The sequence below is a fragment of the Zalophus californianus genome, chromosome 8 (genome assembly GCF_009762305.2).
Source record: "Zalophus californianus isolate mZalCal1 chromosome 8, mZalCal1.pri.v2, whole genome shotgun sequence".
Classification (NCBI taxonomy): domain Eukaryota; kingdom Metazoa; phylum Chordata; class Mammalia; order Carnivora; family Otariidae; genus Zalophus; species Zalophus californianus.
The window spans coordinates 40,436,136-40,451,078 of NC_045602.1; the positions used below are offsets into that span (position 1 = coordinate 40,436,136).

At 53.2% G+C, this 14,943-nt stretch overlaps 1 protein-coding gene across 5 annotated transcripts; it reads left to right on the plus strand.

Annotated features, from left to right (window-relative positions):
* The first annotated feature begins 380 nt into the window (after positions 1–380).
* Positions 381–13,426, plus strand: CAPG (capping actin protein, gelsolin like). Of its 5 annotated transcripts, none has more exons than XM_027623771.2 (10): positions 381–429; positions 7,115–7,150; positions 7,333–7,505; positions 7,595–7,749; positions 7,953–8,120; positions 9,446–9,595; positions 9,922–10,014; positions 10,459–10,591; positions 12,370–12,458; positions 13,254–13,426. In XM_027623771.2, exons 2-10 carry the CDS (start codon positions 7,128–7,130, stop codon positions 13,317–13,319), a joined length of 1,050 nt encoding a protein of 349 aa, XP_027479572.1. In that variant the 5' UTR covers positions 381–429; positions 7,115–7,127; the 3' UTR covers positions 13,320–13,426. The 5 variants fall into 5 exon arrangements, with proteins under 5 accessions (XP_027479572.1, XP_027479571.1, XP_027479575.1 ...); XM_027623770.2 differs by lacking the exon at positions 381–429 and adding an exon at positions 710–816; XM_027623774.2 differs by lacking the exon at positions 381–429 and adding an exon at positions 736–816 and having other exon boundaries at positions 7,120–7,150.
* The last annotated feature ends 1,517 nt before the right edge of the window (positions 13,427–14,943 follow it).

Here is a 14,943-nt window from a genome sequence, read left to right on the forward strand (position 1 = left end):
TTTTTTTAAGTAGGCTCTGCACCCATGTGGGGCTCAAACTCACAGCCCCAAGATCATGAGTCTCATGCTCTCCCCACTGAGCCAGCCAGGTGCTCTGAACCACTCTTCATTTTATTGCTGTCCCTCAGAGCACCCAGTGCCAAGACTGTGTGTCAGTAAACATCTAGTGAACAAGGAGATGACCCAGGGTAGACTCCAGAGGCATTTGGAATGCAGGACACAGCAAAGAATGTTTTCCAGACCCCAGACACTCCCTCATTAGTGAGCTTAAAAAAAAAAAAAAAAAAAATCAAATGTATGCATTCAGGGCAAGGAGGAAGACAAGTCTGGGGGAGGAGGAAATTGTCACTGCAGAGGCAGTGACCCCACCCAGGAAATATGACTAACCCAGCTGAGGCCGGGGCTCGCAGACACGGCCGCCCAGTGCTGGTGAGTGTGGTGGCTTTCCTGGGGCTCTCCTCGCAGGTCCCAGTCTCAGAGGTGACCCTGGCCAGCAGCCAGCTGAGGCCACTATGGGGAGGCCCCGAGCCGGGGTGGACCTCAGCCCCCGGGGGTGCCCGCGAGGAGCCAGGCCGGCGGCATCCACTGCTGGCCCCCAGCGCTCGCCCTCCTCCATCGAGGCCGGCCGGCTCCTCAGCACTGTCCCCCCGAGCGGATGGGGACCAGGCTCCGCAGGGGCGGGGCGGGGGCGGAGCCAGGCGGGGCAGGTGGGCGGGGCAGCCCGGGCCGGGACCTGGGAAAGTGAGAGGCTGGGTGCGGCGGGCTAGGAGGAAGAGCCTGAAAAGAACAAGTACGAGGAAGGAGAGCTGCGGAAAGGTGAAAGTGGCAGGGTGGTTGAGGGAGAGTCGGCCCCGGGGACTTCTAGCTGGGACCTCTAACGCAGGCAGGTGAGGGCTGGCTGCCAGGGTCTGGAAACAGACTCACATTTCTGGAAGCTGCTTTGTCCGGGACCGGTGTCCCCCAGCCCGCTGTCCTGGCAGCTTTGTGCCAGGCTCCAGGTACATTTATGGTCTGACTGGAGCCCCACAGGCTGCCCCAGAGGAGGGCAGGTTGTGCCCAGGATACTGACGAGCCACTCCTGGGTCAGGCGTGACCTGGCTGGCGGGAGAGGTGGTGCGGACCTCCTGACAGATTTGAGGCTGCCCATCCCAAAGACTGGACTGGAGTGATTGTAGACGGGTGGGCTGCAGTGGTTGGGGGACGGTCAGAGCATTTGAATTCAAACTAGCCCAGCCCATTATTTTGCAGATCCAACGAGACCTCAGCTGAGGGTTTGGTCCTGGGCTTGGGGTAGGGGAAGGGGGGGGGAGGAGGGAAGGGAGAGTGGAGGAGGTCCCCCAGGCTATCTTCAAAGGCAGGTTCCTTCCGAAGTCCGAAGTCCGGCCAGACCCGTGTGCATCCTCCCCCACCCCTGGCCCCATGACGGTCTCACTGGATTCCCCAGCCTCTGCTTTCTGCCTCTGGGGCTGCTGCAACTTGTCCCAGCCTGTGAAATCTCTCTCTTTCTCTCTCTCTCTCTCTCTCTCTCTCGGGCTCCAGCTGCTCTAGAAATCGCAGCACCACAAGTCCTGTGTATCCGACGCACCCTCTGAGCGCCTGCAGGATGCCGGGCACAGGGTGGGGTTTATAGCGGCGGAAAAGTTTTCCCTTCCCTTCTAGGTTCTTTGGCTGGTCTATTAAATCGATATAAGACAGATTAACAGGACAAAACCAGAAAGTTTAATAACGTGTATACCTGCTGTATACTTGGGAGAGACCCAGGAAAACGCCCTGAAATGGTCGAAGCCATCACCTTAAATACCATCTTATGCTAAAGAAAAAGGATGTTGGGGGTCCGTTAAGGGGAGGTTACCAGGAAAAGCACGGTGAACAAGGGTAAGAGTGTTATGCAGATTTAAGTGGCTGCTTTCCCCTCTGATAAGTTGCTACAGTCATCCCCCCCTCCCTTCCTGATGCAGTGGGGAGACACCCTTACAGAGGGAGATTTCCCTTATAAGTGTAAATGTCTCTTACGAAGGGCAACTTCTACTTGGTTTTCAGAATGTCACCTGTGTCTGCTGCTTCTTAAAAATAGCCGGTTTAAAATAATCGGCATGCAAAGAGGCTTATTTTGGGGTGGTATATTTTGCTCCCCTTCAGGTTCCAGCTAGGTCCAGAGAGACAAAATACAGTCCCCGCCCAATAGGCCTTTATAGTCTGGTAGGGGAGGTGGGCAGATCCATAACTCAGAGTACTCTGGCAGAGTGGGAAGAAGCAATGGTTTTAATGTAAGAGGTATGTATGGAAGAGGTTGTCTTGGGAGGTGGTGAGTTCCCCATCACCAGAAGTGTTCAAAAGGAGGATGGTGAGGGATGCTATAGAAGGGATTCCTGCACTGTGTGCGTATGGGCATGTGTTGGGAGGCAGATGCAGAGCAGATTTAGATAAGTATTTAGACTCCTTCTAACGCTGACATCTGTGATTCTGTGACATTCCCCACCTAGGGGAAGTTTGTCTTTGGCCCCACTGTGTGATGGCTCCCTACTTCTCTGCCTCCTCCAGTTAGACCATGAGACATGGGTTGTTCTTTCTCATTTCTGTGCCCCCACCATCACTCTGCCCAGTGCCAAGCTCCCAGCGTAGACTTTGTATGGAATTGCATAGAGCCTGGCGTGGGCTGCTAGAGGAATGCAGGAATGTCAGGCAAGTCTGTCGCTCTGGATAAGACATGAAGCTGTCAGGTCATCCTAATAGACCACCTGCAAGTAGAGACTGAGGTATCTGCTCCCTAGTGAGAGGGCTGGGAGCACTCCCAGAAAAGGCTGAGGCTACCAAATGTCCTGGCAGGCTCCTTGGACAGCTGGGGTTTGGTCTGAGCCTGGAGGGTGCATACTGGACTTGAGGGTGGGCGTGCACACTGAGAAAGCTCAAGCCACTGTGGGCTTGGGCAGAGTGGCTAGAAGGCAGAGGTGTCAAGTAGCCCCTGGAGCAGAGCCTGGAGCAGAAGGCCAAGGGGCAGGGACCTGATGGGACAGCAGGGGTTTCCGCCCTGACCTGAGCTTTAGAGTCGCCTGGGACTTCTTACATACGCTATCGGGGCTCCACCCTCAGAAACTCTGATTGTAACTGTTCTGGTGTGTGGCCTGGACATTGGGATTTTTTTTGAGTTTGATGATTCTAATATACAGGCAGGTATGAGATGCCATTCTGGACAGTTAACTGGCAGCAGAGAATCCCCTGGAACATATGTTGAAAATGCAGATGCACAGGCCCCACTCCACGCCTCTGTGATCAAAATCTCCAGGCCTGGGGCCGGGGCCTCTGCGTTTTATAAGATCCCAAGCTAATTTTAACAGGCAGCCACGATGATGAAGAAGCAGGTGGCCAAACCTCTTTCGTTAAAACCCTGCAGTGGCTGCCAGAGACCTGTAGTCCTGAGAGGGGGCTGCCTGCTTCTGAGTTATGGCCTGAGCTCCCAGATCAGGAACACAGAAGGAGAAGTAGTAAAGCTAACAATTGACCCTCTTGTTCACACCACCTCTCTGCTGACTTGGGCGTAGGGCAGCTGCCTCACCATTTCAGACCTGAGTCACAGGCTGAGTAGCCCATGGCAGGGGATGTGGGCAAGCATGTGACCTTCTGCGGAATGGAGGAACATTAAAGGTTCCCTCCCCCAAACTTCCCCCTCACCACCTCCTGCTTTAGGAAAGGGTGGTTCCAAAAAAATGCCTTCAGCTCTGTTGTGAGTTAGGAATGGAAAAGAAGTCATGATTCCCGTGGTATTTGACATCCATAACCACTGCTCCTGTTTTTCCCTCCATTTTCTGCTCAGACCCAAGACCCTCTGCTCTCCAGCCCGTCCCCTAAAGATGGCCCTTCGCCCTTCCTGTTTCCCCAGTCCCCAAGAAGCTCCCCATGGTGCCAGTTTGCCTCTTCACCCTGAAATTCCCCAGGCCCCTGCTCTGAGTCACAGAGGCTCAGCTTACAAAAATGCTGTTCACCTGCACAGCGTGAATTGTGTTACAGTGCTTGCTAGTGTGTGGGCTGTGCATTTTACGCCAAAAAAAGAAAAAGCTGTGTAGTAATCGGAACATAGGAAAGAGATGGTGAGTGAAGCTGTGGCTACTGCATTTGCTGAATTTTTAAAAAATATACATATTTTTAAAATACTTGCCTTGACCATTTCCCCCCTGAGTAACTTGTCCAAAAAAGGTTGCTTTCACTGGTGGCCTATAGAATAACATGACGTTTGAGGTGTGGGGGAGGAAAAACTCCCCTGCCCCTCCAGGTCCTTCTAGCTGGACTTAGAATCAAATTGACAGGAGACAGATTAACAGGAGAAAATTAAATTTAATAGCATACGTATGGGGAATCCACACAGACATGGAAATTCCAAAGACAGTGAAGCAACAAGACTCTTAATAGGAGCTGAGGAGAGGGGTAGGGTCTGAGGATACAAAGGGGAGAAAGACCATCAGCAGGAAGGTGAGAGGAGATGCTTGGAAAACAAAGCTTGCCCCATTATATAGGTAAGTTTCTTAGGTAAAGAGGAATCTGTTGGGGCGCCTGGGTGGCTCAGATGGTTAAGCGTCTGCCTTCGGCTCAGGTCATGATCCCAGGGTCCTGGGATCGAGTCCCGCATCAGGCTCCCTGCTCCTTGGGAGCCTGCTTCTCCCTCTGCCTCTCTCTCTCTCTCTCTCTCTGTCTCTCATGAATAAATAAATAAAATCTTTAAAAAAAAAAAGAGGAATCTGTTAAGAGCTCTCTTCCTAGTATAAGCAGGCAGTTAAAGGGGAGGTAAACCACTTTTACTGAATCAATTGGGTTTTGATTGCTTTTAAGTCAAAATAATGTTCATGCCAAAGTGGCCGATCTTGGGGTGCTGTGGTTGCCCCCTACAGAGGCATTTGAGGAGAGCTGGTCATCCGCAAGTGATTGTTGATGCCTGGGAATTGAGAGTTTAGAATTAGGGAAGGCACTAAGTGTAATGTTAGCTCTAGGGCTTTTGTGTTTCTCTGTTTGTTTTTGGTAGGTGCCTTTTATTAGTTTGAGGAAGTTCCCTTCTATTGCTAGTTTGCCGAAAGTTTTTTTTTTTTTTTTTAAGTCAGGAACGGATGTAGAATTTTAGTAAATGCTTTTTCTGCATCTGTTGAGATGGTTATATATATATATATATATATACACACACATATATTGTCAATGCAATATATATAGTTGATGCAAAATGAACAAACCTTTTAGAATCTCTAAAAGAAAGAAAGAGAGTTTTATTTGAGCCCAAGTTAGGACAGTTGCCTGGGAAACATGCTCTTCACAGGGAAGAATGTGCTCCAGAGAATGGACAGTTTTTACAGGGTTGTATACTTTTCTACATCTTACAAAAGCTCAAGAGATTATAGATTAGCATATAGGTAGGAACCATGAGTTTCAACGTCAAGGAATGCAGGAAGTAGGAGCATTGGTCACTATCTTAAGAATGAGATGGTTTCCTTCAGGCTACTCATTTACAAGGCACATGTACAATGTATGTTTGGTGTGACATAAATCAGGATTTTGGTTTAAACAAAGTTTATGTACAGTCATGCTGACTTAGAAAGCAATAAGGTGGATTACACTGATTGATTTTCAGATGTTAAACTAACTTTGCATTCTTGGGATAAATGCCAGTTAGTGTTTTATCCTTTTTATATATTGAATTCCATAAGCTAAAATTTTGATAATATTTTTGTGTCTATGTTCATGAGGGATGTTGGCCTAATTTTTAAAAATTATTTATTTGTTTGTTTATTTATTTATGAGAATAAAGAGAGTGAGCATGGTGGGGAGGGGCAAAGGAAGAGGGACAGAGAGAATCCCAGGCAGACTCCTGACCTGAGCCAAAATCAAGAGTCAGACATTCAACTGACTGAGCCACCCAGGTGCACCCTAATTTTCTTTTCTATAATATATTTATTTGGTTTGTTATATCAGGATAATGCTGGTGACATAGAATGAATTGAGAACTGTTCTCTTCTATTTTCTGGAAAAGTTTGCATAGAGTTGGTACTATGTCTTCCTTAAATTTTTGGTAGAATGTACCATGACTTGAGGGTCACCTGGGTGGCTTAGTCAGTTGAGCATCCAACTCTTGATTTCAGTTCAGGTTGTGATCTCGGGGTCCTGGGACTGAGTCCCAGGTGGGGCTCCCTTGTCAGTAAGGAGTCTGTTTCTCCCTTTCCCTCTGCACCGTCCCCACTCATATTCTCTCTTTCTTTCTCTCTCAAATAAATAAATAATCTAAGAAAATAAAATTAAAAAAGAATGTACCATGACTTGGAACTGGAGGGGGAGTTAAGTACAAATTCAATTTCTTTAATAGATATTGGAACTATTCAGGTAATCTATTTTTTCTTGAGTGAACTTTCATTATTTGTATCCTTCAAGGAATCTGCCCATTTGTTGAATATATTGGCATAAGTTTTTGTAATATTGTCTTTATCCTTTTAGTATTTGTAGAATCTGTAGTGACTCATCTCTCTTATTTCTGAATTGGAAATTTGTGTCTTTTCTTTTTCCTAATCAGTTTGTCTAAAGGTTCATCAGTTTTATTGATTTTTTTTCCCAAAAACCAGCTTCATTGATTTTTCTCTCCGTATATATATTTTTCTTTCTATTAATTTCTGCTCTTATTTTTATTATTTCTTTTCTTCTGATTATTTTGAGCTTAATTTGCTTTTCCTTCTCTGGTGTTTTTATGGTGGAAACTTAAGTTATTGATTTTCGACTTTTCTAATATAAGCAGTATTGCTTAAAGAGCTGTACATCAGTCAGCCTCGTGTAAGACCCACAGTTAGGGGTCTGGAAGCAGAAGAGAGGTATGGCTGAGAAGTCACAGCAAGAGAAAGACATTGGCCCAGGAGTCAGAAACATAGTTTTCACTAGCCACTCACAAGCTTTGTGGCTTTGGACTTAGACTTTCTGAGCCTCAGTTTCTTTGCCTGCATAATGGAGCCAGGGTAATCTTCTCTTGGGCTCTTGGAGATGAAGTAGTTAATGAATATGATAGCATTTGACACCTGGAAGGGCCTCCCCAGACCAGTGCGAAAGGTGGTTGTCATAACATGTGTAATCATAATGGCTTCTTCTGTCTTTCCAGAACAGGAAACAGCATGTACACACGCCTCCCCCAGAGGTAGGCTATGTGCCCCATTCCCTTTCATCCCTCACCTTCTTCACCCCCAAGGGCTGCCCTCCTCACAGCTTCCCTCATCCCCACACCACAGTCCCCCGCCCATCCCGGTCCTCCCAGGTGTCTGCTTAGGTCCACTCCTCATGGGCCCTGGCCCCCACTGCCACCCCTCTTCCCTCCTGCAGTGGCTCCCCGTTCCCAGCCTCGGTGCAGGATCCCGGCCTGCATGTATGGCGGGTGGAGAAACTGAAGCCAGTGCCCGTAGCACGTGAGAACCAGGGCGTCTTCTTCTCGGGGGACTCCTACCTAGTGCTGCACAATGGTCCGGAGGAGCTCTCCCACCTGCACCTGTGGATAGGTAAGGGGGCTGGGGGACCAGTTGAGGGTGTGGAGCTGGGGCTGGCATGGGTCTCACGGGCTTTGCCCTGCCCCTCCCTGCCACCGCAGGCCAGCAGTCCTCCCGGGATGAGCAGGGGGCCTGTGCTGTGCTGGCCGTGCATCTCAACACCCTGCTTGGGGAGCGGCCCGTGCAGCACCGAGAGGTGCAGGGCAATGAGTCCGACCTCTTCATGAGCTACTTCCCACGTGGCCTCAAGTACCAGGTCAGAGCCCACCTCCCAGCGCCCTTACCCTGTGGCTTCTCTCAGAGCCACTCCTCCTTCCAGCCAGTTCGCACGCTGCAGAAGGCCCAGGCGCCCTCAGGCCTGGGTCCTCCCCACCTTTCTGCCCAGCCTCCGCGGGCACAGGGTACGGAGGGCCGCGGGCCTCCTGTCAGCCCACTAAGGTTGGCCGGTCTGGGCTGCAGGAAGGCGGAGTGGAGTCAGCATTTCACAAGACCTCCCCAGGGGCCGCTCCAGCTGCCATCAAGAAACTGTACCAGGTGAAGGGGAAGAAGAACATCCGGGCCACTGAGCGGGCACTGAGCTGGGACAGCTTCAACACCGGGGACTGCTTCATCCTGGACCTGGGCCAGGTGAGCAGGCAGGGCGGGGCTGAGCACTGTGTGGGCACCCGGCTTTTAAGAGGCCAGGGAGCCGGCGAGAAGCCGCTTCAGCCTTTAGGAAAACATCTTACATTCAAAAAGACAGCAACCTCCCTCTGCCGTCCAGCCACTGTCTCTAACAGAGCAGCCTGCTTTCTCCTTCCCTTGGAGCCTTAGTAGCTCTGAGTTCGCGGCCAGCCAGACCTCTCATTCATTTGTCCGCTCAGCAGTTCACTCAGTGAGTCTCTGGTACCTACTCTGAGCCAGCTCGGGGACCACAAATGGCTTGCCCTGGGGAGGCAGCCAACACAGGCCTGTCACCTGCTGCGATGCTCCGTAGGATGTGATAGGGGCCTGTGCTGAGGGGCCTTGGGGCTGGCAGGGCTCCCTCTAGCGGGCGCTGGTGCTGGCGCCACTATCCCGGGAAGGTGCCCTCTGACTAGACCTTCACGGAGGGGGACAAGCCTTTCCAGATGAAGGCACAGGTGAGCTGAGGCTGAGGCACTGAAGGCGGAGAGGTGCAGACAGGCATGCAGGGAGGGGACTGGCTTGACGGGGACCCTGGGTGGGGACAGGAGCAGTGGGAGCAAAAACTGTTGTGGAGCCTGAGACCTAGGTCCCGAGACTGTTGGAGGAGTCTGGACCACGTCTTGTGCAGAAGGCTCAAGGCAGAAGCCAACCCAGGGCAGTGGAAGGGGTGCGAGCAGCAGTGAGCGGGAGGCAGGCGACCGGCGCAGCACAGTGCTGGTAGCCGTGTGAGATACGGGCCTCAAGGATGCCATTCACCCCTCCACGTACTCATACATTCATTCATTCAGTATTTAATATGCATCTAAATATGCGCCAGTCTCTGTTGAAGTACTGGGCACGCGGCTGTGAACAAAGCAAAGCAACACAAAACAAAATGCTCATGCCCTAATGAAGCTTACTTTCTAGTCAGGGGAGATAGATTACAGACAAGATAAAAGACCTTTACGTATATGTGGGTGAGCCTTGTGGAGAGAACGCGGAGGGACACGGGGCTGCAGGGAAACACTCTCGCAGAGTGTCGTGTTGTCTTAGGATGGTCTTGCCTCCAGGGGCAGTTCTTCAGGACCCTTCCGCCAACACACACACACACACACACACACACACACACACACACACACACACACACACTCTCTCTCTCTCTCTCGCAGAGTGTCGTGTTGTCTTAGGATGGTCTTGCCTCCAGGGGCAGTTCTTCAGGACCCTTCCGCCAACACACACACACACACACACACACACAGAGTCAACAGGCATGATGCAGGCAGCTGAGCCTCCCCAATTCCCTCCAGAACATCTTCGCCTGGTGTGGTGGAAAGTCCAACATCCTGGAGCGCAACAAGGCCCGGGACCTGGCCCTGGCCATCCGGGACAGTGAGCGGCAGGGCAAGGCCCAGGTGGAGATTGTCACGGATGGGGAAGAGCCCGCTGAGATGATCCAGGTAGGGGGACGTTGGCGTGGGCAGCCGGGAGGAGCTGGGGGGTTGAGGGGGGTGCGGGTGGGTGGTCTGGGGTACTGCTTAGGGCTGTGGCTAGCTCACAGGGTGCCCTCGTGTGATTCAGAGTAAAGTGCTCCTCTGGGTGGATGGACGAGGGGCCTGGCAGGTGGACTGGACTGGACCCAGCCCTCACTCGCCTCTGCTGGGTGCCCTTGTGCAAGACACAGTTTGCCTCCCCAGGCCTGGTAGCCTTGGGCATGATGGGCTGGGAAGGTCTGGGGCAGGTGCCCAGGAATCCCTGGAAACCTGGCCCGCCCTGGCCCCTCTAGGTCCTGGGCCCCAAGCCAGCTCTGAAGGAGGGCAACCCCGAGGAAGACCTCACAGCTGACCGGACAAACGCTCAGGCCGCGGCTCTGTATAAGGTGGGCACTCTGGGCTACCCTGGCCTGGGGCAGGGCGTGCTGAAGGGAGAGGAGGAAGCCCGGGGAAGGTTGGGTCGGGCAGCAGGGTTGTTTATCCAGGGTTCGAGTGAGGTGAGGATGGGAAATGGATGGATGTCTGGCCCCCCTGAGGAGATAAAGACCACTTCACTTCCGGCCCTTTCTTGGAGAAGGAGGTGTGAAGCCAGTGCTGAGCTTGACTTTTTTGGATTCTTTGCATTTATTTGTAATTTGGAATCCACTTAATTTCCAAATGGATGCAAGGCCTCGGCACTACAGTGATTGAGGGTGACGTGAGGGGAGGGGTGCCCAGTCTCCTCTCTGCTCCTTGGGCAGGGACCGTGAGTGGGGACCATGGGGGCTATGTGCTGGGGGCTGTGTGCTGGGGGCAGGGCATGGGATCTGGCACTGCCCATCGTCTCCCAGGTCTCCGATGCCACCGGACAGATGAACCTGACCAAGGTGGCCGACTCCAGTCCCTTTGCCCTCGAGCTGCTGCTGTCGGATGACTGCTTCGTGCTGGACAACGGGCTCTGTGGCAAGATCTACATCTGGAAGGGTACAGTGGCTTCTCCATTCTAGCCTGAGGCCCCTGCAGCTGCTGCGACCAGGCCGCTTCCCCCTGGAGGGCTCAGCCTGCCTGACTGCTTTCAAAAACAGCCTCAGGGAGCCGCTGAGCCTTTTCTCTTTGCTGCTCCCCCCACTAAATTCCAGGCAAAGGTTCTGAAACATCAACAAGCCTTAGAATCCCCGGAGGGCCTGTTAGGACAGATGGCTGGGCGCCCCGCAACCCCCAAACACCACCAAAGAATTTGCATATCCAACTGGGTCCCAGGCCTTGCTGCTGGTCCAGGATCACATTTTGAGGACTGCAGTCCTACAGCACCCCTAAGCCTACAGCACCCCTAAGCCCTTGGGGCTGCTGGGACCCCAGTCTTGCCATTCTGCCTTGGGGTGTGACGGAGAGATTTTAAATTAAATCTCACTTTGTGCCCTGGGTAATGAACTAGAACTCATTTTTCCAAGAAATTGTATTGGCTGGAGATAGAAACACTGTTGTGTATAAGCCTGTTCGCTTGGTCTAACTGAAAATGGTGAAACAAAGCTCTGAGTCTCTGACTGACCCTGGGAACCTCCTTACTTCTCCATGCTTGTCTTTTCTCGAGCGTGTCCTACCTCCCTGACCAGATTACAACCTTCCTGAAAGCAGGAACCATATCATCTCTGGTGTCGTGACGAAATAGCACTTGCTCAGTAAATAATTTTGGGGGCAACCAAAGCCAAGAGAAACCCGCAGCCCTAGCTTGGTGAGGAAGATGGGGAAGGATTAGGCGTTCCCAGGGTAGCTGCTACTGGCCAGTAATACTCTGGGCTCAGAGAAGGGCCAGAGCAGCAAGGAGCATGGCAGCTTTCTACGATGAGCTGGGGTGGGGGTGGTTGGAGATTGGGCCCTGGGGCTGCCCTTCCCCTCCTACCACAGGGTACCTTTCCCATGGAACCAGTTCCGAGCTTGAGGGGTTCCCAGATGCCCACGGGAGGGAATTTAACCCCAAGCAAAGAACTGAACCATTTTGGAAAGAGAAACCAGAGGGGGAAAAAAAACCCAAGAAAGTTGGGAGCCAGGAAGAGAAGTATCTTGCCTTAAACTGGAGCACATCTTGCACTAGAGGGATGGCCCACAGGAGGGAATGGATAACTGTATGGTCTTCCTTTTTATAAGCTCTTAGGTGGCAGGCCTAATGGCTGTCTGGCATTATGGGACTGAGATTATAATAAATCACACCCTTTTGTCCTATTTAGTTTTGCACAAAAGGCCTGATACTTGTTGATACTTGTCAGCAGTACGGTTGACAGACTCCAGCAGTGTGGTGCCCCAGGGTGGGGCTCTCGATTTAGAGTCTCAGGCCACCGGGAACACTAATCCTGAATATCCGTGGGGCCATGGTCTGAGCAGGAGGTTTTGATTAGAGCAGGCAGAAAGAACAGTTTTCATCCCACAGAGCTGCCGGGTTGGAAGTCTCCAGGGCTGACTTCACACCTCCAAAGACTCCTCAGCATCTTAGCACCCCCTGGTCTGTTGTTTATTTTAAAAGTTGCCAGCTGGGGCACCTGGGTGGCTCAGTTGGTTAAGCGACTGCCTTCGGCTCAGGTCATGGTCCCGGAGTCCCGGGATCGAGCCCCGCATGGGGCTCCCTGCTCCGCGGGAAGCCTGCGCCTCCCTCTCCCGCTCCCCCTGCTTGTGTTCCCTCTCTCGCTGTGTCTCTCTCTGTCAAATAAATAAATAAATAAAATCTTTAAAAATCAATCAATCAATCAATCCGCTTCCAATTATTCCAGGGCGAAAAGCTAACGAGAAGGAGCGGCAGGCGGCTCTCCAAGTGGCTGAGGACTTCATCTCCCGCATGAGATATGCCCCCAACACTCAGGTGAGGAGACGCCTGGGTGCCCCACCTCCTCCTCCGGGGGCTCTTCCTGCGGCCTCTTGCCACTGCAGACCGGACAGGAAGGGCAGGAAATCCCCGGGCACAGTCAGGACCGGTCAGGCCTCGCTACCGCCCCCTCCAGTGCGAAAGCCCTTTTTAGTCCTTCAACATTTTAAAAGTACATGGTGTTTTCTTTTCCTTCTTTAAAGATTTGAGAGAGAGAGAGAGAGAGAGAGAGAGCGCGCACACGCGAGCGCGCTTGTGCACGAGCACGAGATAGGGGAGGGGCAGAGGGAGAGAGAAGGAGAAGCGGACTCTGCTCAGTGCGGGGCTCAGTCTCACGACCCTGAGATCGTGACCTGAGCTGAAACCGAGTCAGATGCTCAACTGACTGAGCCACCCAGGTGCCCCGAAAGTACACGGTGCTTCCTGAGAGGATGCGGGGCAGCACTCATGTGGCAGCTTGTGTGCCTCCTCTGGGCCCTTGTCCCCGGCTCGTCCTGCCCCCGTTGCTCTAGCACAGCGACTCCATGAGTCATTCCGAGGGGAGCTGGTAAGGCTCATGATGACTGGCGTGTCTCTCGAACTGTGCACCCCAGTGCTTGAAGCAATCTGTTTTCTCAGCCCGTGTCCCATCTCTTGGCTTATTTCTCGGCCAGGAGCATACCTGGCCGGGACAGCTATGTGGACTCAGGCCTGGCGCCCGGCACCCTCCTCCGTGGCTCCGCTCTGGCCTTGCCTGGTGGAGGCAGAGGTGGGAACCTCGTGGGCTAGACTTCTCCCCCATCCTCCCTGCAGGTGGAGATTCTGCCCCAGGGCCGGGAGAGCCCCATCTTCAAGCAATTCTTCAAGGACTGGAAATGAGGATGGGCGCCCCCCGCCTCCTGCCCGCTTTCTCCTCCTCTGGCTGCCTGGTCCCTGCGGAGGTGGCCCCGCGGCTGTTCAATAAAGGAGACAAGTGCTTCCCCCGCTCTCTGCCCTCACCGTCTGCCCTGAGCTAATCCTCACTCCCCGACTAGTCACCGGGCCTTATCCACGGGCTGGGGCATTGGAGGACCCGGTGGCCGCCCGCTGCCCAGCTCAGGGGCTGGAGCGGACTTGGCACCATCGAGGCAGTGGGGCCCAGAGTTCCCAGAGGGCTGGCGGGGACTGCTGGGAACCCGGTGGAGAGGAGGCACAGCACCGGGCCCCCGCTTTGCTTGCAGCCAGGGTTCAGTTCAGTCACATACCCCTCCGGGACAAGGTTGGTGCAGCAGGCTCGGGACGCAGTTCTGCTGGAGCCAGGATTTCCTCAGCTGCCCTGAGAAACCACCGTGAGGCACCTCCCAAATGACATGCTTGCCGACCAAGAGGACAACTTCTTTCCACTGCGCGCAAGTCTGGCTTGTCACCGCATGGGCGCATCACAGCATGTTAGGCCGATGAGCGCGGGGCCACTGTAGGGCCGGGGAAAGCCCCAGACGAGTGTGGAGAGTCACGGAGTCTGGATCGGATGTTACCCTGCCTCCGTGTCCTCCCGGGCAAGTTGCTTTTCCTTGTCTAGGCCTTAGTTCATTCTCTTGTATCGTGGGGCGGTGGCTGGAATATCAGTCTAGAGAGCCAAATAGGAGAACGGAGTAGCTCAGAGCGCTCCCAGCCGGGAGGGCATGATCCGGGGGCAGGAGCAAGGCTGGCAAGTCTGGACTGGAGTTCAGGAGGCCAGGCTGAGCTGCTGCAGCTGTCCTGACCCACTCCCACCCCTGGGCCCCAAGGGCGATGTGGCTTCTGAGCTCTGATCAGCTGGATTCTTCCATCCCCAACATATTCTAACCAAGTTCATCCTGATTTTGTGCAAAACAGCACAGGAAAATCAGCTTCTCTGTGTATCCCCCCAACTTCTCTCTGGGGAGCTGTGCGGTGGTCCACCCGACAGCCTCCACAGACAGGATGTGCCAGGGATGATTTGCAAAGGAGAGCGATGAAGGGGGCACCAGATCCTGACTTTTTAGGGTTGTGAAGCATTTTACATCTCCCATGGAAGGCCTAGATAGGCCCTTCCTAAATAAAATGCACAGGTTAAGATTCTTGCATCTACTTTCAAAGGGTGAAAGGCCCCCCTCCCCCTTTCCCAAGAGAACCACAACTTAATCCCTGGACTACGTTGTTGCTAATGTCCCAAGGTCTGAAGCTGAGCACTCTGGGGGCATTACAGAGGGAGTGACTTGGTTAGAAAGGGCTCTTGCAGAGGCCACTGGCCTCCCCTCCAGCTAGAAGCCCACACAGACTGGTCCCCGGCCATAGTGCAGGCTGGGCATTCACGGTCGGGTCTGCGGAGTTAAGCCTTCTGGTCTGAGAGCAACCGGAAGGAATCCGCAGGGGAGGAGCTACGGAATGGACACTCTGAAGTGGAGGCTGAGTCCCAGCCTTTCTGCGTCCCAGCCTCACCAAGCCCAGGAAGCTGTTGGCCACTGCTGCAGGCCCACTAAGCACCCAGGCTGGAGGAGGAAGT

Excerpts from the sequence above, each read along its gene's own strand:
- CAPG (XM_027623771.2), top strand. The coding sequence starts at position 7,128 with ATGTACACACGCCTCCCCCAGAG. Across the intron at positions 7,151-7,332 it reads TACACACGCCTCCCCCAGAG|TGGCTCCCCGTTCCCAGCCT; the intron begins GTAGGCTATGTG and ends TCCCTCCTGCAG. Across the intron at positions 9,596-9,921 it reads AGCCCGCTGAGATGATCCAG|GTCCTGGGCCCCAAGCCAGC; the intron begins GTAGGGGGACGT and ends TGGCCCCTCTAG.